The 26,650-nt window shown below is 47.6% G+C and overlaps 1 protein-coding gene across 1 annotated transcript; it reads left to right on the plus strand.

The window, feature by feature from the left end:
• Positions 1-7,548: 7,548 nt before the first annotated feature.
• Positions 7,549-18,892, plus strand: GCSH (glycine cleavage system protein H). Its single transcript, XM_044270244.1, has 5 exons — positions 7,549-7,706; positions 13,642-13,721; positions 15,359-15,422; positions 16,711-16,842; positions 18,312-18,892. Exons 1-5 carry the CDS (start codon positions 7,595-7,597, stop codon positions 18,407-18,409), a joined length of 486 nt encoding a protein of 161 aa, XP_044126179.1. The 5' UTR covers positions 7,549-7,594; the 3' UTR covers positions 18,410-18,892.
• The last annotated feature ends 7,758 nt before the right edge of the window (positions 18,893-26,650 follow it).

Genomic DNA, 26,650 nt, shown 5'->3' on the forward strand with positions numbered 1-26,650 from the left:
TTATTACAGGGGGCACTGCAGGGAACATTATAAATACAGTGGGCAGTGGTGGAGGGCATTACTACTAGTGAGGGCTCTATAGAAGTGCCTTATAGATTATAAGAGGTGCCCTATAGGGAGGCCTTATTAGTACTGAGGGCACTGTACGGAGCCTTATTACCACTGGGGATACTATTTGGGGGAGGCTTCCGTCTGGCAGTGAGCCCGGTAATGTCACTGGCACTAATGGACATGCTTTAGCGCTGCCTTAGGCTGTAAAATGGCTAGGGCAGCGCTAAAGCCACCCATCAGTGCCGCTCTGTGTTGGGCCCATGTTCATAAATGCCTGCATTATTGAGAGAAAAAAATGAATATTTGAATATATGTAAATTATCCTCTAGGAGCAAAGGGGGCGTTACCATTACACCTAGAGGCTCTGCTATCTCTGCAACTGTCTACTTTGACAGGGCCTGGCAGTGAAAATGTCATCCCACCGGGCCATGTTAAAGTGCAGAGGGCGCGGCAGTTACAGAGAGCGGAGCCTCCAGATGTCATGGTAACGCCCCCGTTTGTATATAATAAAACATTATTTTTCTCAGCAATGCGGGCACATAAGAACATGGGAACAACACAGATGTCTTCAGCTGCCAAGCGCACACGTAACAGGTCAGTCCTTTAATTGTCCAAGTGTATGAGGGAGTCCTGAGGGAAACCTGAAGGCCTAGGGAGCATTTTACCATCAGCTATGGACTTCATTGGGGGGAGAAAGCCGGCACTAAAGTGTCTTGGGCCGCATCAAGTCTAAATATGGCCCTGGCTCCACAGCAGTAGCAGGATGTAGTGTCACCCATCACACTGCGGGTCTGTGTAGGAGGAGGAGCGGTGCGGCCGGGAATCTGCTGTGCTCCTCCTCCTATGTGTGACACTACATCCTGCTACTGCTGTGGAGCGCCAGCGGCTGAACTGTGATCATGAGGAACTAGGTGAGTGTGTTTGTTTAACTTCCTGTGAAGGGGGCACATATCTGACCATTACTACTGTGAGGGGACACATATCAGACCATTACTACTGTGAGGGGGCACATATCTGACCATTACTACTGTGAGGGGGCACATATCTGACCATTACTACTGTGAGGGGACACATATCTGACCATTACTACTGTGAGGGGGCACATATCTGACCATTACTACTGTGAGGGGGCACATATCTGACCATTACTACTGTGAAGGGGCACATATCTGACCATTACTACTGTGAGGGGGCACATATCTCACCATTACTACTGTGAGGGGGCACATATCAGACCATTACTACTGTGAGGGGGCACATATCTGACCATTACTACTGTGAGGGGGCACATATCTGACCATTACTACTGTAAAGGGGCACATATCTGACCATTACTACTGTGAGGGGGCACATATCTGACCATTACTACTGTGAGGGGGCGCATATCTGACCATTACTACTGTGAGGGGGCGCATATCTGACCATTACTACTGTGAGGGGGCACATATCTGGATATAACTACTGTGAGGGGGCACATATCTGACCATTACTACTGTGAGGGGGCACATATCTGACCATTACTACTGTGAGGGGGCACATATCTGACCATTACTACTGTGAGGGGGCACATATCTGACCATTACTACTGTGAGGGGGCACATATCTCACCATTACTACTGTGAGGGGGCACATATCTCACCATTACTACTGTGAGGGGGCACATATCTGACTATTACTACTGTGAGGGGGCACATATCTGACCATTACTACTGTGAGAGGGCACATATCTGACCATTACTACTGTGAGGGGGCACATATCTGACCATTACTACTGTGAGGGGGCACATATCTGACCATTACTACTGTGAGGGGGCACATATCTGACCATTACTACTGTGAGGGGGCACATATCTGGACATAGCTACTATGTACTGGCACAAAGGGGGAATAATTACTATGTGGGGTATTAAGGGTACTAGGTGTGTATAGTTATGCTTTGGGCAGAGTTAGAGGCGTGACCTAGTATGAAAAGAATATATATATACATACATATTGTAAACATATTCACAAGGTGTTTTTTATTTGCACATATATGTTTATATTTGTATGTGTAGTTTGGGGGGGGGGGGGGCAGGTACATCCTTTGCACAGGGGCCCTTTGCTGCCTGTGTCCGCCCCTGCTGAGATGCTCTAATAGCAGTCTGTAGATTTTCTCTTTTCCGTGAGTTCGGGAGCTGACGGGCTTCTTATCTCCGCTCTCTGACATTATAAACACTCATTATAGCTAGGTTCTTATCTTACTGATAAGAATGTGGCTTAAAGGGCTTCTGTCACCCCACTAAAGTCATTTTTTTTTTTTTTGGGCTACTTAAATTCCTTATACTGCGATATATCAATATATAGGGCTCTTACTCATTTTCGTTCAGCAGTTTCTTAAAAAAACTGACATTTATAATATGCAAATTACCTCTCTACCAGCAAGGAGGGCGGCTACTTGTTGGTAGCAGCCGCACCCTCCCCATGCTGATTGACAGGGCCAGTGAACGCGCTTGTCCTCTGGCTAGCCCTGTCTGTGTTCAAAATATGGCGCCTGCGACATACCGGTCTTCAGTCGGTGCAGGCGCTCGCTCGGCCGCTCCATCCTCAATGCGCCTGCGCCGATGACGTCACATCTACACCCGGCGCAGGCGCACTGAGGAGGGAGCGGCCGAGCGAGCGTCCTCCTCTCAGTGCGCCTGCGCCGACTGAAGACCGGTACGGTGCAGGCGCCAGATTTTGAACGCAGACAGGGCTAGCCAGAGAATGAGCGCGTTCGCTGGCCCTGTCAATCAACATGAGGAGGGGGCGTCTTTATAAAAGGAGGATGCGGCTGCTACCAGCAAGTAGCCGCCCTACTTGCTGGTAGAGAGGTAATTTACATATTATAAAAGTCTGTTTTTTTAAGAAACTGCTGAACGAAAATGAGTAAGGGCTCTTTCACACTTGCGTTCTTTTCTTCCGGCATAGAGTTCCGTCGTCGGGGCTCTATGCCGGAAGAATCCTGATCAGGATTATCCCAATGCATTCTGAATGGAGAGAAATCCGTTCAGGATGCATCAGGATGTCTTCAGTTCCGGACCAGAACGTTTTTTGGCCGGAGAAAATACCGCCGCATGCTGCACTTTTTGCTCCGGCCAAAAATCCTAAACACTTGCCGCAAGGCCGGATCCGGAATTAATGCCCACGTTTCGGCGCATTACCGGATGCGACGTTTAGCTTTTTCTGAATGTTTACCATGGCTGCCGGGACGCTAAAGTCCTGTTTGCCATGGTAAAGTGTAGTGGGGAGCGGGGGAGCAGCACACCCACCGTCCGTGCGGCTCCCGGGGCGCTTCAGAGTGACGTCAGGGCGCCCCACGCGCATGGATGACGTGATCGCATGGGGCGCTCTGACGTCATTCTGGAGCGCCCCGGGAGCCGCACGGGCGGTAAGTATACTGCTCCCCCGCTCCCCACTACTACTATGGCAACCAGGACTTTAATATCGTCCTGTTTGCCATAGTAACACTGAACGCATTTTGAAGACGGATCCGTCTTCAAATGCTTTCAGTTCACTTGCGGTGTTACGGATCCGGCGTGTAATTCCGGCAAATGGAGTACACAACGGATCCGGACAACGCAAGTGTGAAAGAGGCCTTAGAGCATTATATATTGATATATCGCAGTATAAGGAATTTAAGTAGCCAAAAAAAAAATATATGACTTTAGTGGGGTGACAGAAGCCCTTTAAATAAGTCTTTATGACCTCTTGGTAAATTAGACAAATGGGTTATTGGCACAAAGTGAAAGTACCAGTCACACAATTAGAAAAACAGTTAACCCTTTGTGACAGAACGGCTCAATATTTTTAATAAAGGCCAATTAAAAATAAGATTTTTAGCCTAAAATGAGTAAAATGCAATCATAAACAAAAATTGCCTCTGAAGGTGTACATATCCTTTAAAGTTGGCATTCAGCACTATGCTCAGAAATAAGCAGGACTCTCAATATCATGGACATAAGCCCACATTTCGATAATGTCAATTGATCTAGTAGTCACCAATATAGGAAGATAAGGTTGCGCTCAGAAGCGGTGCTCTTCCACTCCTTGGGAGCATCCTTAGGACTAGCTATCTCTCCCAAACCCCTGCATACACATACAGGCATGGCTCAGCCAAGTGTGCATGTTTTCAGAACAGAGAAAGGGGGAAGGAACCCATACATTTTAGAAGATGGTCTAATCCGCCATGAGCCGAGCATGCATGTATGCATGTGTGTGTGAGGTGTCCAGAGGAGTACCTGTCAGCTAAACAAGACTAAAATCTATGGTCATCTGAAGGGCTCATTCAGATGGCTGTAGTTTTGTGGTCCGCACATGACCCGCACAATGATAGAAATGCCTATTCTTGTTCACAATTGTTGACAAGAATAGGACATGTTCTATCTTTCTTGCGAGGCCGCGGAACGGAACTACGGATCCGGACAGCACGCATTGAGCTGTCTGCATCTTTTACGGCCCCATTGAAATGAATGGGTCCACACACGTTCCGCAAAATACGGTCGTCTGAATGAGCCCTAAAGCGACTCTGTCACCCGGATCAACCCTACCCTACCTGTCTTATGTCTGTCGATGGTATCATTGTGGAGAAAAATTAACTTGGAATCGCTGAACACATAACATAATTGTGAGGAATATGGATTACTATTTTATGTCAGCCATGTTCCCACACCAGCCATCTGCTGTCAGATAGCAGAGGTAGTGAACTCCACAGGAGGGCCCTGCTTCAAAGCCCAGTCAAATGGCAGAGAGCTTCTAGCAGGCCACCTGTGTTTACATCTCACACCTCCATCCAGCCAGGAACCCGGCTAATGGAACAGGAAAAACCTCCCTGCAGAGGGTCTACTCTAGACCATTCCACAGTTCAATGAACATTATCAAACATCATGGAACTGACGGTTCATAAGGAATTATGAATCGCCCGTCCATCACAGACACAAACCGGATACACATTTGTGTCCCTGTGGCCACGATGAACAGGCCCGTGGTCATAGTTTGGTGGTGGGATGCCAGGGAGGGGAGATATACATATCTCCCCACAGAAACCAGATAACGGTACCATGCTTGGACTCTATTGGTAGCCGAAACCCAGGCGGATCCATGGGTCCCAGAACCACCTCCCTGCCACATTCTGGTCTGGAGCCATGAGCCCTAATCGGTTTTGGGGCTCATTTGCTGCCAGCCCCAGCAGAGGGGGAGTGGACCCCTCCCAGAGGCCGTGAGGCAAGGGGCCGGCTACAGGTTAAAAGGCTTGTACCAGCTAGCGGGTGTGTCTTTTCTCTGAAGGGGGGTCACATTGTGCCATGTGTTTAGAGGCTAAGACTCCAGCGTGACTCCAGCTAAGAACTCATCACAACCCACAGGACTTGTATACCTGATAAACTGACTTATTGATCTGCTTAACCCTGTTGTACCCTATCATCTGTAACCTCAGACCACTGTATATATTCTGTGTGTATAGTGTTATATCTAGTGAGCCCTTAAAGGGGTTGTCCGGGTTCAGAGCTGAACCCGGACATACCCTTATTTTCACCCCGGCAGCCCTCCTGAGCCTGGCATCGGAGCATCTCATGCTCCGATGCGCTCCAGTGCCCTGCGCTAGATCGCGCAGGGCACAGGCTCTTGTGTTTTCAATAACACACTGCCGGGCGGTAACTTCCGCCCAGCAGTGTGTTCGGTGACGTCACCGGCTCTGAGGGGCGGGCTTTAGCTCTGCCCTAGCCGTTTTACTGGCTAGGGCAGAGCCAAATCCCGCCAATCAGTGCCGGTGACGTCACCGGGCTGCCTGTCAGCCCCATAGAGAGCCCGGTATGTCACCGGAACTCAGAAAAATGCCTTTGCCCTGCGCGATTTAGCGCAGGGCAAAGGAGAGCATCGGAGCATGAACTGCTCCGATGCTCATGTCAGGGGGGCTGCCGGGGTGAAAATGGAGGGATGTCCAGGTTCAGCTCTGAACCTGGACAACCCCTTTAAGGCAATTAAATACATAATTTAATCTTGTGCTGTCTTGTATCTCGATCACGAATCCCCACGTCGGTGTTTCGGCCTAGTTATAGGCTACTGCGGGTTGGTTTCTCACCCTATATAATCCCGTTATGTAGCCGGGCTTATATCAAACGAGAAGCTGGTGGCAGATACCCGGGCTGAGGACGCGCTGTTTCACTGGGGCAGTGAAGAGGCTCCCTGAGCTCGTTGCCTCTCTGTGCCACGTGGACAGGAGGAGTCTGTGTAAACTGTATCAAGCTGACCTTACCTGCTCCTCCAGGAGGGCGTAACGTCACGCCTTTGTAACCAGTGACCATACCGTATATCGCTGGCTCTACGTATTTGACGTCCGACGTCAGTCGGAGTACGGTATTCGTCACAATTATACATGACATAACATACAACCGCAGAGCCCCCCGGCGGGACAGTCCTGGATTTCAGTGGCTGTCCCGCGGTCCTGGTACGGGGGAGGCATGTCCTGCTCTCTGGCAGCTGTCCCGGCTTCCATAGGAAGCAGAGACAGTTGCCTATAATGATGAACAGAGAGCCGGCATTGGCTCCTTGCCCTATCATTCCTCCCCCCTGCCGACTCTCCACACCTCTGGTCTGTGCGGGGGGCGGGGCCGGCTGACAGTAAGCCTTAGCTCCGCCTCCTGCACAAACCAGAGCAGCCTCATTTTTTTTTTACTTTCTGTGAGGGGCACATAACTGGACAGACTACTGGGGGCACATAACGGCATATTACTGGGGGCACAGCTGGGTATAATACTGGGGGCACATAACAGGGCATATTATTGGAGGCACAGCTCGGCATAATACTGGGGGCAATTAACAGGGCATATTACTGGGGGCACATAACAGGGCATATTACTGGAGGCACAGCTGGGCATAATACTGGGGGCAACTAACAGGGCATATTACTGGGGGCACATAACAGGGCATATTGCTGGGGGCACATAACGGGGCATATTACTAGAGGCACAGCTGGGCATATTACTGGGGGCAACTAACAGGGCATATTACTGGGGGCAACTAACAGGGCATATTACTGGGGGCAACTAACAGGGCATATTACTGGGGGCAACTAACAAGGCATAGATAATTTATTATATTTGAATGTATCCGTACAGTGGGCCCCAAAATAAATTTTACTGGTGGGCCCTAGGTACGACCAGTCCCACACTGGGAATAACTACTATGTGGGGCATTAAGAGGACTGGTTGGGATTAGGTGCATAGTTATGTTTTAGGAGCAGTTAGAGGCCTAGTCTAGTGCCGAAAAAATGTACTTCACTTGCTGCACAGTGTCCCTCTTTGTTAGTCTGGAAAGCTGTGAGGTATGCTGGGGTACTACACAAATATAATTCAAGTCAAAGTGCATGGAGCTCCAGTGCAAGCAGATAACGGGCTGTGACATCTGACAGCAGCCTGCACTCCGCTGTGCAGCAGTCTGTAGAGAAATACCGCGCCTGCGCACTAGCACCACGTGAGGCGGGCGTCGGGGCCGCGCAGTGGCGGCTGGAGCAGGGTGCGCGCTGGGAAAGATGGCGATGAGAGTGGTGCGCGGGGTGAGCAGCGTGTTCTGTGCCGCCCGCCTCCTGCCCAGGACCGTGTGCCCGGCCCGGTACCTGAGCGGTGCCGCCCGTCTGCTCGCCGGTGAGTCCCGAGGGCCCCGTCCGTGGGTCGCGTTAATGCGGAGACAAGTTGCTAACTACTTGTGACGGGGCGGTTCATTGGTCACAGTGTGCACACAGCCCTGCGGCTTAATACTGCGTTTACTTGTCACGTGCACTGCCTGGCATGGAGCGGCGGTAAGTGCTCCTGGACGCTGCAGGTCGGTGACCCCGGGAGCTCCGCACATGTTCTGCTCCGTTGACCTTGTTGTCAGGGTGCCCGGATGTAGCCGCCGTTGTCAGAGAGCAGGGCTGAGCTCTATTCACTGACAGGAGTAAAGTGCAGAAGGAAAGGCTTTATTTGTATTCCTCGCTATCTTCAGGATCTCTGTTTGCTGTCAGTGAATAGGAGGAGGCGGACCTGATCCAGTGTGAGCAACTGGGGGGGAGCTTCTAGGTTCTCATTCAAAGCCAGTAAGCAGAGATCTTGAAAACTGGGAGGAAAATGAGCCATAAAGCCTTTTATTTTAACTTTTGGGTTTTATTTACTGAAATCTGGGCATCTCTTTGACTGGCACGATGGAGGACTACGGTAGAGCCGGGCATGGTGCCCCTATAGAGATGTGGGTTCAAAAGTAACTATTGAAGGGGGAGGGGGCACTGATGGGTACAGCCGTTATTTATCACCAAAAATCAATGAGCTTTTGGCACAGGCCGGGTGTCAGGAGCTGACGCGCTTTACATGGGGCAGGAGCTGACGCGCTTTACATGGGGCAGGAGCTGACGCGCTTTACATGGGGCAGGAGCTTTGCATGGGGGCAGGAGCTGACGCGCTTTGCATGGGGGCAGGAGCTGACGCGCTTTGCATGGGGGCAGGAGCTGACGCGCTTTGCATGGGGGCAGGAGCTGACGCGCTTTGCATGGGGGCAGGAGCTTATAAACTTGATGTGTGTTCAGACTACACTCCCAACACAACACACGTTAGAACGACTGCCGCCTTATACATGATGTATGTAAAAAGTGATCCGTGGCATTGTACGTAGGCGTGCCCCCGCGTGACTCCAGCCTGAGGGCCCTCATACATTACATACCAGGGGCCGTCCCCTGCTGCCCTTGTAAGATTGTTCCCGGCGTGTCCGCGTCCTCCGCCGGCTGCAGTGGACTGTGCATTAGTGGTAAGGTGTGCTCTGCACCTTCACCTGACAGCTTGGCTCCTGCCTGGGTCGTTGTACTGTCGCACATGCCGGATCCGGCAAAAAATACAGTTGACATCCGTGTGCATTCCGTATTTTGCGGAACGGAACAGCTGGCCCCTGATAGAACAGTCCTATCCTTGTCCGTAATGCGGACACTAATAGGACATGTTCTATTTGTTTGCGGGATGTAAATACAGACATACGGAATGCACATGGAGTGACTTCCGTTTTTTTTTTGCGGACCTGTTGAAATGAATCGTTCTGCATATGGTCCACAAAAAAATAACAAGAACGGACACGGGAAGAAAATATGTTCGTGTGCAAGAGGCCTAAGGCCAGGTTCACACTGAGTTGTTTTTTTGGGAGGTTTTAAGGCAGATTTTCCTGCAGGATTTTCAAGCCAGAAGTGGATTTGAAAGGAATCAGAAATATAAAAGAAAGGATTTAGCTGGTCGCAGGCGAACGCGTTCATTCCGTGAGTGAGGGACATTCCCCGGCCTTGCTACTACTGAACTGTTGTCACGCACCGCCGGCGGTGAGACCGGAGTTCACATTATCAGTCATTATTCACTTCACACAAGCAACGTACAGGCCGGGGAATGTCCCTCACTCACGGATCGCGTTTCCCGGAATGAACGCGCTCTCCTGGAACCAGCAAAATCCTTCCTTTTATATTTCTGATTCCTTTCAAAGCCACTTCTGGCTTGAAAATTCTGCCTTAAAACCTCCTCCCAAAAACTCAGTGTGACTCTACCTTAAGGGGCTATTCTCACGACGGTAAGTATTTTGCGGCCCACCGACCTCTGTTCTGTGAAACATGGCTGCCGGCTGTGTGCATGCTGCATCGCGTTGCGGCTCCTTTGAATGCAATGGGTTTATGCGCCGCATGTTTTGCCAAAGTATAGGACATGTCCTATCTTTCGTGGCACGTCCATGCAGCCAAAGGGCCTCTGTGAAGTCAGTGGCTCCCCACCATGATGCGGCGTGCACACGGCCGGTAACTGCAAAGGACTTGCCGTTAGGTGAACCGCCTCCTTAGGGTAGATTCACACAGAATTTTTGGGACGAGGTTTTGAGGTAGATTTTCCTGCTGTGGATTCCATGGCGAATATACAGTGGATTTGTGCGGTGTGAACGTGCCGTGGGCACCCAGGGGGTCTGTACTGGGCCAAGGGTCAGGAATGTTGGCCCATTTACTGATGTGAGCGCACCTAGATTTTGGGGCAAATTGTAGCAGAATATGGCACATCCAGGTTAAGAGAGAGTATTTGCACCTAGCCGGGCAAGGGGGTGTGGCTTAGAAGGAAATGGGCGTGTCCTCAGAAGAAGAGGAGGTGGTAAAATATGCAACATTTTGCACCAAAAGTGCACCGCAGTTCTGGTGTAAATTCTGTTGCAAACAGAGAACCAGTGGTTGGTGCAGAGTCGTAGCGTCTGTCCCGGCGCCCCTGTCCAGACTTCCGTCTTCCCCGATGTGAAGCCAAGCGCTCTACACACAGGCCTGAGAGGGATCTATCACCGGAACTATTGTCGAGGTTGGTTTTTCTGCAGGCAGAGGGGGTCAGTTATTACCAGTTTTTGGGGTAAAAAAGTTGCAAGTTTGACATTTTAGCTTTTCCAATGCCCTCGCCACTCTCCCAAAAAGTGGACGGGAGGAAGCGGGTCCTGGCCACGAGCTCCGATGCCCTTACTAATATGTGCACCAGAAAACTGCCGCCCGTTACACCCGAGATCTCCTCGTGCTCCCGGAGAGCAGAAGGAGGTGCATGTTCCTTAATAAATCGGCTGCATCTTCCAACAAAGGGTTTTTATATTTTTATCACAGACTTATTGCCGGGAGGAATGTTCATATGGTGCGGCCATTTGTGGACGGCCTCTGCTGCCGGCAAATCAATCTGTATGCCAGGGGTCCGCAACCTTCAGCCCTCCAGCTGTTGTGAAACTACAACTCCCAGCATGCTCCTTCCACTTGTGTAGGAGTTTAGAGAAAAGCCAAGCAAGTGTGCATGATGGGAGATGTAGTTTCACAACACCTGGAATGCTGGAGATTGCTGACCCCTGCTGTATGGGGACGAGCGATGACTTAGGGATCGTTCACACGACCGTGCTGTTTTTTGCGGTCCGCAAATTGCGCAATCCGCAAAACACGGGTGGCACCTGTGTTTCTTCCGCAATTTGCAGAACGGAACAGGAGGCCTAATATAGAAATGCCTATTTTTGTCCGCCAAAACGGAAACGAATAGGACAGGACTCAAAATTTTTGCGGGGCAACGGATGCGGACAGCACACAGAGTGCTGGCCGCATCTTTTGCAGGCCCGTTGAAAAAAATGAATGGTTCCGTATATGTAACGCAGACAACGGCCCTTACTGTGGAGGAGATCGCTGCATATAATAGCGGCTTTTACCTCTACTGACGAGCAGGCAGTTGCTGGGATGGAACGCTTCCTTCCTGACAATCGCCTGCTCCATTGGGCTGTTAACCTGCCTTAAAGGGGTATTCCGGTTGTTAGAAGTTATCCTCTATCCACAGGATAAGGGGGTAACTGTAAGATTGGTGGGGGTACTACCGCTGGGACCCCCACTGTTCACAAGAACAGGGGCCCTGTACCCCGTGGAACCCCCTGAAATGAACAGAATGGATGGGTATACATGTGCGTGGCCTCCCCATTAATTTCTATGGGAATTCCAGAGATAGCCGAGTACAGCGCTGCACTATCTCTGGAATTCTGCACGCCCGCCCCAACCGGCCGCTCTGCTCTTTCCAGGGAGGCTGCAAGGGGTATGGGGCCCCCGCTGTCGTGATCGATGGGGGTCCTAGCAGTAGAACCCCCACGATCTGATAATTTCTCACACCGGAGCACCCCTTTAAGTCTAGCATGTGTAACACCAGCCTTCAGTAAATGACCCCCTACTTTACTATAGTTTGCATCTAAATGATCAAAGTGCCCCAAGATGTGAATCCGTGTGTGAAAAGACGTTTTCAGGCTCACGCCACCAGGACGGGCAGCGAGCCACGGATGGATGTAATGTCTGCTGTAAACGGTATAAAATGTACACCAGAAATAAAGCTGTCAATGCAGCGATAAACAGCGATGTCAGTTCCTGCAGCAGACTCTGTGTCCCCGTGCGGCACCGCCAGGACATGCTCCCTGCTGCCCCAGATCTGGTTTAAGCCAGAGAGTTCTCGTCGCAGTCACTGAGCATATAGTGTGACATGTACGGAGACACGCCGAGTGATGTGGAATCTGATCGGCACTGACATATTGCTGGCCTCCTGAGCGCACCTACAGGCAGTGATATAGCGGGGATGATTGGCGCTCCGTTAAGGGTCTCTTACACCGGGGGGTTATCGGGATGTTCGATTTCATTACAAGCTTTACACGAGAGGAAGTGCTGCAGACAGATGGTCCTTGTTAAAGGGGGGTTTCCAGGATTCACATCCTCAGGATAGGTCATCAATATCTGACCAGTGGGTGGGGCGGGGGGGGGGTCCGACTCCTGATCAGCTGTTTGAAGAGGCCACGGCGGTCCAGTGAGCACCACGGCTTTTTCCTGGACCCGTGACGTGGTGCTCATCGGTCACGTTCAAAAGTGAATGTGGCTGATCTGCAATACCAAACACAGCCACTGTACAATGTACGGCGCTATGCTTGGTAAGAGGCATGAATTCCGCAGATAAGTGGGCGTGCCAGAAGTTGGACCCCCCCCCCCCCTACCAATCTGATATGGATGACCTATCCTATAGGCGTCCTTGAAACCCCTTTAAGAGTGTGTTCACACAGGATGGATACACTGCAGATTTTCCAGCCCGTATTACAGTACCACCAAACTGGAGGAGATTCTAGCCGGTCTACCGTAATCCCCACGCAGGGTAAACTGCGGTGCGGATCTTAATCCCCCCTGACGTCAGTTTACGCTGTGGAATTCTCACTGCTGCGGATTTAACCCTTTCCAGTGCAGAGGATGAAATCTGCCCCAGATCTGTGGAGAACTCCACAGGTAGCGCGTGCGGATCTTACAGTAGAAACGCAGGAAAATCCTTCGGGGACCTCCAAAAAATCCACAACGTAACTGACCCGCGAGTCGGACATTAAACCCGCACTATGTCGTTTTATGCCGTGGATGGTCACAGCAAAATGCGCAGTGCGTTCTATTTATTATGTGCTTTATACGCTTTTTAAGTTTCACTAGACCGTTTTCAAAAGCTTCCAAAAAAAGGGGCAGTGACTGAGAGGGGTTAAAATGTGCAGATTTATTAACAGCGCGACATTATATGTCAGTATATTAATGAAAGGTAAGCCAAGCAAAAGGCGGCAGGGGTATCGTACGGTGTGCTCCGCTGATCAGTTTTATCTTGTCTAACCTTTTATATGTGTTTGTAGATTTCTCCTCCCAAAATGATGTACCTCTTTATAATATTGGGGTTTGAGACCCCTTTTTTGTCACTCAAATCTTTCACTTCCCTTCATTTGAAGTTACATGAATGAACTCTGCCTGTGGGGACCACTAGGTGGTGCTGTGTGCATATGAATTTGTACAGCTCCCCATTGATTTGTATGCAGGGAGCTCCCCCTAGAGGTGGTTGCAATTTTTTTTTTTTTTTTTTAAGTGCACCACTGGACTGTCTGGGCTCAAACTACTACACGACCTGTTACAGAGTTTAGCATACAGTCCTGAGCATTTTAATTAAATGTAAAACCTTTTAAATGCTGTTATTTTATTGCATTTTATATATATATATTTGGTTGATTTATGCCATTTCTCACTCTTGGTTTCGGCAGCTCGTAAGTTCACAGACAAGCATGAATGGATATCTGTGGAGGAAGGGGTTGGAACTGTTGGAATCAGCAAATTTGCCCAGGTATCTACTTGTTTGTGGAATATTCCCAGCCCTGACCCTTGACATCGGTAAACTCCACGCTGCCGGAGTCAGCTTATCTCTTCCCCTTTTTTTTTTTTTTTTTTCTTTCAAACATAAACTTTGCCTGTTTTTCTATATTTTTCTTAAAGGGCCCTCTATTGGTGAATATAGTGAGCGGCAGTAATAAAGGTTACTAATAGAATACCGTTTGTACTTGGGGTACTTTCACACTAGCGTTAAAGTTTTCCAGTATTGAGTTCTGTAACAGGGGCTCAATAACGGAAAACAAAAGCTTCAGTTTTATCCTAATGCATTCTGAATGGAGAACATTCCGTTCCATATGCATCAGGATGTCTTCAGTTCAGTCTCTTACGTTATTTGTCCATAATGCCGGATCTGGCATTAATTTCCATTGAAGTGTATTAATGCCGGATCCGGTATCAAGTGTTCTGGAAAAACAGTTCTGGTTTCCCGGTTTGTGCATGCGCAGACCTTTTAAAAATGCAAAAAATAAATAAATACCGGATCCGTTTTTCCGGATGACACCGGAGAGACGGATCTGGTATTTCAATGTATTTGTCAGAGGGATCTGCGAAAGTAGCCTTACTATGGTTGTGTACATGTGTGTTACTTTCTAAAATATATAGTAAAGAATGGTTTAAAGTCAGATTAGAGGGATGTGCGTGGTTCTGTTCATTTTCAGTGGACTGTATATACACGTCAGTGGTTAAATGTGGCACCCGCTGGAGGGTGCCATAGCTGCCGGCTGGTTGCGGTTTTAAACAGCAGTCACCCAGGGCTTATGTCTGTGACCTCCGGTAACGCAGACTGTCGGCTTTTAACCTTTCAGATGCCGTGGTCAAATATGACCACGGCATCTAAAGCCACGGAAACTCAGAAGAGCGCATATCTGAGTGTGTTTCAGCTCCCCCTGGCGGAGATTGGAGGAGCTGGAATGTGCATGTGTGTGACAGGAGGCTGCTGCACATTAGTTCCTATGGAGCCCCTGTCTGTGGCAGAGCTCCATAGGAAGACGGTATAATCCCCATAGACTCCAATGCTAAAGGAGTGGAAGCACTCCACATCCTCTCCAGTGCTTACACAGCGCCTCCAGAGGCTGCGCCTGGTACTGCAGCTCTTACAGATGAGGCGCAGTGGCTGTGTATACAAGTGAAGTGGACCAGGGCTTGCAGAACTTCCACAACCAGTTCTTTGTGCTAATCGTTGGGGGCCAAGGTGAATGCAACCCCGAGATCAGACATTGATGACCTAAGGATAGGGGTGAAGTCCCCGAGAGCCCACCTAATGGGTTCCCTGTGTTTTCACAGTAATAATAGTGCCAATAACTACTTTTCTTGGCATCAAAAATGTTGTGAAATGTCAACAGAGCTCAACGGTAGTGAGATTTGTCTGATGTGGACCTCAAATTCAGCATGAATGAAACCCCTACATATTCTGCAACATTATGAGCATGAATGCTTTATCTCGGCGTATAGAATGTGCCGTATCTGAGCAGGGCCGGGTAGTAGGAGAGATCCATTACAGCCTGAAGAAGATATTCCAGTATTTGCCCATATACAATACTTTATGTGCATTTATCCCCCCACCATACTCACTTGTATCTTCATTTCTTCCAGGAGTCATTAGGAGATGTAGTTTACTGTAGTCTTCCTGAAGTTGGGGCCAAGCTCAACAAAATGGGTAGGTTTGTGGCTTTTTTGATGTTTGACTAGAATATCGGATCTTTGCTATGTTAACCGTTGCTGTACGGAGTGAAGATGACAATCGCTGCTGAATGTCATTTTATTACATTTATATATAAGGCTGGAATAGCACATGCGCAGTTTGTGTGGCAGGTCTTTAAACCAATACATAAGAAAATATAAGGCCTCATGCACACGACCGTATTATGTTTCAGTGTCCAACCGTTTTTTTTTGCGGATAGGATGCAGACCCATTCATTTCAATGTGTCTTCAAAAAACGCGGACAGCACACTGTGTGCTGTCCGGATCAGTATGTCTGTTCCGTTGCTCTGCAAAAAAATAGTGCATGTCCGATTTTTTATTTTTTTTTCTAGTTTGTGGACAAGGATAGGCATTATTACAATGGATCCGCAAAAAAAAAAAACGGATGCCATATGGACCACAAAACACATATGGTTGTGTGCATGTAGCCTAAAGGAAAGACGTTTTCTTCTATATACGTACTCCTTTGACTGAAACGACTGCAAAAACAAATCCTCCATTTCAGGCTACATTCACATGACGGTATGAATGAGTCCGCATCCGTTCCGCAATTTCATTTCAATGGGGCCGCAAAAGATGCGGACAGCCTTTATTACACCTGCAGATTTTTCGGCAGATGATTGCGAAAGAGCGTTTGTAGTAACGCTCGTTAGCAATCATCTGGCAGTGTAATACTTTATCATTGTTTGCAGGCGGCAGATCGCGGTGTCTAATAACGTTCTGCTGCCAGCAAACAACTGGACAGCATGGGAATGAGCCATGGTATAATGCTGTGGAGGAGATCGCTGCATGTAATAGCGGCGGTCTCGTCCGCTAAACGAGCAGGAGATTGACGGGAAGGAAAGCTTCCTTCCGGACAGTCACCTGCAGAATCGGGCTGTCTAATACAAACTTAAGATGCAGGCAGTTTATCGCAAGGCTTTTTCTCTTGCTAGATCGTGCGTCTTATAGTCCAAAAAATACAGTACGTGTTTTTTTTGTCCTAAATCGCTAGACACATTTTTGGCATTTTGCACATTTGGTGGTTCAGTGGCCCTGAGTTAGTTTGTTGGGCCACCAAAGTAATTGTATTTCTCCATAACATCTGTGGCTGTTTTTGAATTTGGAAATTTACTGTAAAACAAAGCGTTGGAACAGGTTTTCATTTCAGTCGTTTAGATTTCTAATCTGTTTAGTGATGGGGGGCCATGGTGGTGATCGGTGATGTCATTTTGCGTTGTATGTTTTTTCTCTTTTGACATAGATGAGTTTGGAACATTAGAGAGTGTAAAGGCAGCTAGTGAACTCTTCTCTCCCTTGACCGGAGACGTTAAGGCAATCAACGAAGCGCTGGCAGATAACCCCGGCTTGGTGAACAAATCCTGCTACGATGAAGGTGAATATCATAATGTCCCGTCATGACGGGCAGCTTACAAATGGTCGCCTTTTATTACAAGGATCGTCCAGGATGTTTAAAAATCTAGCAAATAGCAGGTGATGTGAGAAAATAGTACCTGGAAAATCTGCTGCTGCTTCCGGGGTTCTGCCGGTCTGTTTTGACATTGTGACCACCCACGCGACTGTCAGTGGACAGCCGGAACGTCCTCACTGCAGAGAGGCAGAAGCCCCAGCTCAGCGGCAGTGCATTTTCCTGGTGAGTGATACTGGTTTTGTTATTTCCATAACTGAAGCTCTCGTTAGTATTCACCCCATAAGACGCAGAGACATTTTATCCCCCCATTTTGGGGGGGAAACTGCGTCTTATGGGGCGAAAAATACGGTAGGTCCTCAAACAGCTGCACAGAGCGCTCTGACCCACCAAACCTAACGTGACGTCCTTTTACTTGAGCAGATGAATTGCCAGATTGAGACGATCAGCACTCATTTTTACCTTTCATTTCAGCTTGGCAATTTTAGGAAGGGGTTTGAATGGACCCAGACCCCTCCTTATAGAGTGCATTGTTTGTCAGCAGCATGTACCACTGACATGGGCGATGTGCTGTCAATAAACAATGATCTTTATGCCCACATAAAAGATGCGATCGTTTCCGGCCATATTTACATGGGCAGAGATTGGAATCTTTGTAAGATCCTCCGCCCGTGTAGAAGGGCCTTTAGCTCACTATAGGGAATCCCAAAAAATAGCCCCTCTAAAGAAAACCCCATGTTCTGATGCTTCTGTACCATCTATCTACTGCAGGAAACACTGTTGTGGCATAAATTGTGATGCATGCCATAATTCGTAACTTTTTGAGTTTCTTGCCCCTTTTCTGAAGGGGCGGGACTTAGCAGGAGAGGGAGTGGCTTCCCACGGCCCGTCGGATTTACTATAACGTACACCAGTGTAAGTTGTAGCTGACATCTACTCCGCCCCTTCAGTTTCTGGCGCATGGAGTGCCAGAGATGCCTCTTAATAAATTAGGCGCATCTCACTCCGGCACCCAGGCATGTATGGGAACGCCAGTCTTGATAAATGTCCCTTACCAGCCCACATCTGCTGATGTGAGTGCACTTAGACACTGTCTTTAAATTATGCCAACATTTGGTGCACCTCGTCTTAAAAACTCCACTGCACCTAGCTTGTCAAGGGCGCTGGCTCGGTGGGAAGAAGTATGGCCTTAGATGGAACTTTTTGCACCAAAATTGTGCCTTTATTCTAGCAATGACTAAGTCCCCCCATTAGTTGCACCAAATATATCATCCAGCATGAACTGCAGTGATATATTTGGTGCAGGTCTTCAGGATTAGGAAATCTGCCCCATTGTGCCCCCCTGCGGGGGACATCTTGTAATGGCACACACTTCATATGCAGTGGTGTTTATAGGCTTCCCGAAGCTTCATCTGTCATCTTCTTCCCGTGCACAGGTTGGTTAATAAAGGTGACTGTGGACGTTCCCTCAGAACTGGATGACCTGATGAGCGAGGACGCCTACGAGAAATACGTGAAGTCTATCGAGGACTGAAGACGGAACAGCTAGACGTCGTAGGCCGGTTTAGAGTCAGAGTAGTGGTACTCAGGAGGGCACGTGCCCCCGGGGTCGTGGAGCCGCGTTCTTCAGGAATAACTGTTAACCAGCCTTTCCCTCCTCGTAGCTTTAAGTTGAACTGGTCGACAATGAAGCCACTTCAGGATCCTGTTTAATATCTTTTTTTTTTTTTTTTAAGAAGAATTGATCTGAAAATTTTACAGTGAATACAGATAATTAACAAGTTGTTAGTCTTTTCCTGTCGTCTTTTTTTTTTTTGTCCTATCTCGGCTGCAGCAGAAACACTAAATGACACTTTCCAAAGACTGTTCTTTACTTCTGTATTGGAGTTTCTCTTAAAAGAAGGTGATTGTCTGTGATGGAGATGGTGTCTTCTGTAATTACGGTGACGGGAGCCGATGCCTGCTCTTTAATACAGGTTCACCGATAATACTGTGTAATAAAAGATAATCTGGAATATTTAGCCGCCATATCATGTTTTTTGTGTATGTGACACTGACACCGTTCCCTACGTCTTTTCTTAGCCGGTGTCATTGCTGCAAATATTATCTGGAAAGTATGAAATGTTAACATTTAAAGGGGTGCTCCGATCTTATAAAGCGACAGCATGTCACGGTCTGTGAGGGTCCAACCTCTGGGATGGGTAGTGATCTGGGGAATGAAGCGCTACACTTCTACTTGAATGGACCCGTGCTGCAGCGTCCCGGATGCCACTGTGCAAGCAAAGGCTGAAGGAGTCGGTGCTGGATATGCACTGCAGACTGTACGTCATCAATATACCTGTCCCATATCTCAGAGATATGGGACATGTATAATGCGGATATGCTAGCGGCGATCTAGCCGTGCATGTCCGCGTCTCTATAGGGTAAAAAGAGGTGACCGAATCACTCTTAGAGGTTTTCCTGCAAACAGTTATCCTGTAGCCACAGGAAGGCAGCTATCCTATGTCAGTGTTTGACCTTCTAAAAGGGCCTTGGGACATAATTTAGGATTACTGCCAGACCAGTACCAGGCGCGCTCCACAAAGAGATGTACCCCCTGAATACCCAGCAAAGGCCTCTCACCCTGTTAAAGGGGTTGTCCGGGTTCAGAGCTGAACCCAGACATCCCTCCATTTTCACCCTGACATGAGCATCCGACCAGTGCATGCTCCAGTGCTCTCCTTTGCCCTGCGCTAAATCGCTCAGGGCACAGGCATTTTTAGGAGTTCCGGTGACGTACCGGGGCTCTCCATGGGGCTGACAGGAACCCCGGTGACGTCACCGGCACTGATGGGCGGGATTTAGCTCTGCCCTAGCCAGTAAAACGGCTAGGGCAGAGCTAAAGCCTGCCCCTCATAGCCGGTGATGTCACCGAACACACTGCTGGGCGGAGGTTACCGCCCGGCAGTGTGTTATTGAAAACTAAAGAGCCCGTGCCCTGCGCGATTTAGCGCAGGGCATGGGAGCGCATCGGAGCATGAGATGAGAGGCAATCGCTTCCTAAGGGCCCATTCACACAACTGTATGAGCGGGTACGCACAAGTGCGGACCCATTCATTTCAGAGTTCTGTTCCATGGCCCCGTAAAAAATATTGCGGACAAGAATAGGTATTTGGCGGCCATGTGCGGTCTGCAAATTGCGGAACGTACACAGGCCGGTATCTGTGTTTTGCAGATCTGAAATGTGCGGACTGCAAAAAACGCATATGGCCGTCTGCAGATGAGGTGCTGGGATATAATTCTAAATTATGTCTCAAGGCCTGTTTAACCCGTTCAATACCAGCACCGTACATGTACGGCGCTGGATCGATGTGTGCCGATCGAGGTAATTAGATGCTGTGAGGTCACGGCATCAAAATGCGCAAAAACGGGCTTCCTACTGATGCCCTGTGTGACCAATTGGGGCAGCGGTATTTACGCTGAACACTTTCAGCCTTACTGATGAGGCTGAAAGTGTTCATGCTGCAATTCTTATTTTGGCCACCAGATGACAGGCCAGGATAAATGAGCAAAATTGAGTTAAAATGGCTTTTTAAAAATCCCTGTTAGACCAAAATGAAAAATTTAAAAACATAATTTATAGGTTCATATATGAGACACAAAATCATAAAAAAAATAACCGTTTAAATCACCTCCCTTTCCATATAATAAAAAAAAAAAACTAAATAACAATAAATATAAACATTATGGGTATCGCCGCAACTGAAAAGCCCGCACTATTAAAATAGAAAACAAAAATTCCAATACGGCGAATGGCGTAATGGAAAAAGGGTCAAAATGGCTGATTTGCCATTTTTTTCCATTGCTTCTCTTACCCCAAAAATATTAAAACGTGATGAAAAAGTCAGGCACACTCCAAAAATGGTACAAATAAAAACTACAGATTGTTCTGCAAAGAAATGAGCCCCTTAACAGCTCAGTAGACATAAGTATACAAAAAGTTATGGGGGTCAGAATATGGTGATGTAAACATTTTTTTATCTAAGTTTTACACTATTTAGACATAAAGAACCTATACATATGGGGCAACGTTGTAATCGTACTGACCCAGCGAATGAAGGGCATGGGTCAGTTTTACCGTAGGAACAAAACCTGTACAATGGTGGAGGAATTGTGTTTTTTATTTCAATTCCACCCAATTTGGAATGATTTTTTTTACAGCTTCCCCCTACATTTTATGCCGTAATTAATGGTGGCATTAGAAATTACAACTTGTCCTGCAAAAAATAATCCCTCATACAGCTATGTGACTGGAAATATAAAAAAAAAGTTATGGCTCAAGGAAAATAGGGAAGAAAAATAAAAACACAAAAACAGAAAAAACCTCCGGTATCCAAGGGGTTAAAAAGTCAAACTTTCTTATAGGATATCTACTTTCCAGCAGGTGCTGCCCAAAGCTCTATTTTTATTTTATTTTATTTTTTTAGCGTCAATTTGAATTTCACATTTTCAAGTAAAAAAAAATAAAATAAAATAAACTAACTCCAGAAAGAAAATCTGGCATGGCAGCATCCTTAAAGGTTTTTTTTTTTTATAGATTAACTGCTCCTACACTGCAGTCTCTTGATCAGCAGGGCCCCTCCTTTATGATCTTGGGGCAACCTCTTTAGGACCCATTCCGGACAGGGGATATGTGAATGAATCCTCTCATCTAACTTTAAGACCCCAAGTGGAAATCTTCATCCTCTCTGGTAGGTGGAAATGAGGCTTACAATGAAACTCGTCAGTACAGCGGCAGTGGAGTTCTGAAACAGATGGTTGTAAACTATGGCGTATTTCTTCTTATTAGTCCTATGGAAGCAGGCCGGATGTGGTGGAGAAAAGGGGCTGCTGCTTGGAGTTCGCCTATTTGTTTTCTTAGGGTCATGTGAGACCCTCCATGATCCCAGCAGGCCTCCGTCCTTTTGTGATGCTGGCCCCCGTCCTGACTTGTACTGGCTGTGAAGTCTTTCATTCATGGTTTTCATCCCTGAGCCTTCCAGGACCGTGTCATTGTGGTTTCCTTTGAATCTGGCTGTAAAGTTTTATATTTAACCTCCTTTCTTGTGGTGATGGGTAATAGGAATCATCCTGTCTGAAGGCCCCCAACGTGAGAGCCAGTAGATGATCAGGAACCATGTAACTTTATTTTTATTTTATGCACTTATATAGCGCTACTATATTCCACAGTGCGTTACAGACATTCGCATCCAACTGTCCCCAATGGGGCTCACAATCTAAGTTCCCTATCAGTATGTCTTTGGAGTGTGGGAGGAAACCCACGCAAACTTCATGCAGATATTGTCCTTGGTGGGATTCAAACCTAGGACCCCAGCGCTGCAAGGCACCAGTGCTAACCACTGAGCCACCATGGGTTTCTTATGCACTTGTACTACATTCCTGAGGGACTGTTAAAATCTGTCTTCCAAATCCACAACTACGCAGTGGGGGTCATCTTCACACAAGGTTATGTCTATAAAAGAAAACCAGCACGTTGAGGGGTGAGAAAATGTAGCCCAGTCTTCTGCAGCCATGTGTTATGGTCCCATATTACATCCCCAACATCTGGTCATTATATTCTACTGACGCAAGCGTGAAGAGGTATTCCCGGAACCAAACAACATTGCTCCCCGATTATTAATTGAAGGGAACCTGTCACCCAAAAAATCGCTTACTAAGCTGTTAATAGTACCTTATAGTGCTGCAGAGTAGTGTCCTAATGCACTTTTTCATCGTTTAGCCGCTTCTAGCCTCCTTGAGAAATCAATGTTTTATTCAGCCGCTGCCCCCTGCTTCAAGTCAGGTTTGAAGTCAAGGGGGCAGCGGCCTAGGCGTCTCCAATCCTGCTCTCCCCGCCTCCCGCCGCCTTTATTGATACGCCAGATCTCAGTCCCGGGACCGGGCTCCCAGCCCGCATGCGCAGTAAAGGGCTGCTGTAGCGCGATCCCGGCTCCGGCTCGTGCACTCAGCCGGCTTCAGTTTCGCTACTGCGCATGCGCCCGGCATCTTCTGTAACTGCGCTAGTATGTAAGATCCGGCGTGCCAATAAAGGTTAAACTTTAGTCTTGTCGCCATTTGCGACTAGACCCGACGCCACAGCTCTGCAGTTGAATACAGCGGCGGGGCATCAGAGATTATGTTCTTCTCAGCAGCGCAGTGGAGAAGGAGTCTCTCCCTCTCCCCTGTGCTGCTGCCACTGCCGCCAGTAAGAAGAGAGACGGGAGGGGCTGTGGCCATACTATTAGCCCTCTTAGGGGCTGGAACCCTTGTCCTATTCACCCTGATAGAGTTCTATCAGGGTGAATAGGACCTCACTCTCTCCCTGCTGCTTTGTGCACACAGCAGCAGGGAGCTTACTATAGCAGCCAGGGCTTCAGGAGCGTCCTGGCTGCCATGGTAACCGATTGGAGCCCCAGGATTACACTGCAACTGCCACCAATGACTTTAATACTGAGGGGTTGGGGGCGCACTGCGCCACCAATGTTTATTATACTAGGGTGTTGGGGGGCGTACTACGCCACCAATGAAGATACCTGACCTGTTAAAACAAATACAGGAGGCGGGTACCGGAATCAAATAGCCGGCACCTGACCTCTATGACAGGGAGCTGCAATCCGCTGCAGTTATCCCCTCAGGTGCGGCACCTGAGGGGTTAACTGCAGCGGATCCCTGCTCCCTGTCATAGAGGTCGGGTGCCGGCTATTTGATTCTGGCACCTGCCTCCTGTTTTTGTATTAACAGGTCAGTTATCTTCATTGGTGGCGCAGTACGCCCCCCAACACCCTAGTATAATAAACATTGGTGGCGCAAAGTATTTAGTCATCCACCAATTGTGCAAGTTCTCCCACTTAAAAAGATGAGGCCTGTAAATTTCATCATAGGTACACTTCAACTTTGGGAGACTGTCTGATTTTTAAAGAATTTATTTGCAAATTATGGTGGAAAATAAGTATTTGGTCAATAACAAAAGTTCATCTCTATACTTTGTTATATACCCTTTGTTGCCAATGACAGAGGTCAAACGTTTCCTGTAAGTCTTCACAAGGTTTTCACACACTGTTGCTGGTATTTTGGCCCATTCCTCCATGCAGATCTCCTCTGGAGCAGTGATGTTTTGGGTCTGTCACTGGGCAACACAGACTTTCAACTCCCTCCAAAGGTTTTCTATGGGGTTGAGATCTAGAGACTGGCTAGGCCGCTCCAGGACCTTGAAATGCTTCTTACGAAGCCATCCTTCGTTGCCCGGGCGGTGTGTTTGGGATCATTGTCATGCTGAAAGACCCAGCCACGTTTCATCTTCAATGCTCTTGCTCAAAATCTCACGATACATGGCCCCATTCATTCTTTCCTTTACACAGATCAGTCGTGCTGGTCCCTTTGCAGAAAAACAGCCCCAAATCATGATGTTTCCACCCCATGCTTCACAGTGTGTTCTTTGGATGCAACTCAGCATTCTTTCTCCTCCAAACACGACGAGTTGAGTTTTTACCAAAAAGTTCTACTTTGGTTTCATCTGACCATATGATATTCTTCCAATCCTCTTCTGGATCATCCAAATGCGCTCTAGCAAACTTCAGACGGGCCCGGCTTAATCAGGGGGACACATCTGGCACTGCAGGATTTGAGTCCCTGGCGGCGTAGTGTGTTACTGATGGTAGCCTTTGTTACTTTGGCCCCAGCTGTCTGAAGGTCATTCACTAGGTCCCCCTGTGTGGTTTTGGGAATTTTGCTCACCGTTCTTGTGATCATTTTGACCCCACGGGATGAGATCTTACGTGGAGCCCCAGATCGAGGGAGATTATTAGTGGTCTTGTGTGTCTTACATTTTCTAAAAGTTGCTCCCACAGTTGATTTCTTCACACCAAGCTGCTTGCCTATTGCAGATTTAGACTTCCCAGCTTGGTGCAGGTCTACAATTAGGTTTCTGGTGTCCTTTGACAGCTCTTTGGTCTTGGCCATAGTGGAGTTTGGAGTGTGACTGAGGTTGTGGACCAGTGTCTTTTATACTGATAACAAGTTCAAACAGGTGCCATTAATTCAGGTAATGAGTGGAGGACAGAGGAGCCTCTTAAAGAAGAAGTTACACGTCTGTGAGAGCTAGAAGTCTTGCTTGTTTTTAGGTGACCAAATACTTATTTTACCGAGGAAGTTACCAATTCATTAGAAATCCTACAATGTAATTTCCTGTATTCTTTCCCCCCATTCTGCCTCTCATAGTTGAAGTATACCTATGATGAAAATTACAGGCCTCTCTCATATTTATAAGTGGGAGAACTTGCACAATTGGTGGCTGGCTAAATACTTTTTTGCCCCACTGTATGTATGTATGTATATATGTGTATATGTGTGTGTATATATATATATATATATATATATATACACACACACACAGGTGAAACTCGAAAAATTAGAATATCATGTAAAGTTCATTTATTTCAGTAATGCAACTTAAAAGGTGAAACTAACACATGAGACTCATTACAGGCAAAGCGAGATATTTCAAGCCTTTATTTGGTATAATTTGGATGATTACGGCTTACAGCTTATGAAGACCCCAAAGTCACAATCTCAGGTCCCCTTTGCTCAGGGGGTACGGACAAATTAGCTGACTAGAGTGCAACACTATGAGCCTAGAATATTGGACCTTTTCACAATATTCTAATTTTAATTTGCATTACTGAAATAAAGACCTTTTGCATGATATTCTAATTTTTTGACTTTCACCTGTATATATTGTAAGAAGGTACAAGGAATCATCGTGGATGATAGGTACGTGTCACTGAGGTTGCTGGCCTCGGTGGAGTAAGAGCCAGTTTTCATGTGTAAGCAGCAGTTGCTGTTTGACACTTTGCTATTTAGTATGGCTGTAAATAGCTGATGCGGGACGGCTCTTACTGGGAGTAGTCAAAGTGCTGGGTGGGTGACTACTCGCCATGTTCCAGGCCGGGTTTTGTCAGGCCTATAAAAAACAGCCAGCAGTGTCAGGTGTGGGAATTGATCTCTCTCTGACATTGGAGTTCTGGCAATCTCTGTAGCGGGATCTGAGCCTTGTGCCAGGCTGGAGACCTGAATCCGGGAGGACTGCTCTGTTGTGAGCTCTGCCGGTCAGGTGTGAATTTACACCCAGGACAAAAGATGACTGTTTTGCTTTTTTGAGTTATCTGGGTGTGAACTAACACCAATACTGCAAATGAACTCTTGTACTGTGTACTTGCAACAAGTGTGAATAAACACTGAAGTTTTTGAGTTATAAACTGGTCTTTGCCTCTATACTGCGTCCGCTTGTCCTGACTACCAGAGCGAGTCCCCACAATATATATTTATTTATTTATTTTTTACCTCATCCACTTGTACGCGCTGACGCTTGCTCTGCATTGGAAGAACCAGACCCTCCTAGCATCCTGACAGGCAGCTTTTCTCTTGTGTTGTGCCATTCCTGTTATTCCTCCTGAATATCGGAATAAAGTAAAAACTGGGTCTCATCATTCCTTGTCAGAGTGGTGTCGCTACAGTTCAGATAGGATACCCCCCAAATGCTAACACCTAGCTGTCAATGTATTCATACATTTCCAGGAGGAATAATAGAACGCTGCATTGTGCTTTGTACTGCTCCAGAATTGTTATGTAATTTTAAGTAACGACAAAGAAGAGATCACTTCTTTGCAGCATTTTCTCTCTCTGCCGCTAGGGGGAGCTAAAGAATAGCTTTTGCTATGTATTAGCAATATACACAGCACTAGTTATTTTTAAGACAAGA

The sequence above is a fragment of the Bufo gargarizans genome, chromosome 10 (genome assembly GCF_014858855.1).
Source record: "Bufo gargarizans isolate SCDJY-AF-19 chromosome 10, ASM1485885v1, whole genome shotgun sequence".
Classification (NCBI taxonomy): Eukaryota; Metazoa; Chordata; class Amphibia; order Anura; family Bufonidae; genus Bufo; species Bufo gargarizans.

Bases quoted from the DNA above. Each gene is read 5' to 3' on its own strand.
- GCSH (XM_044270244.1), top strand. From the start codon at position 7,595: ATGGCGATGAGAGTGGTGCGCGGGGTGAGCAGCGTGTTCTGTGCCGCC. The intron at 7,707-13,641 runs GTGAGTCCCGAG...TGGTTTCGGCAG, and splicing joins TGCCGCCCGTCTGCTCGCCG to CTCGTAAGTTCACAGACAAG. The intron at 16,843-18,311 runs GTGAATATCATA...TCCCGTGCACAG, and splicing joins CAAATCCTGCTACGATGAAG to GTTGGTTAATAAAGGTGACT.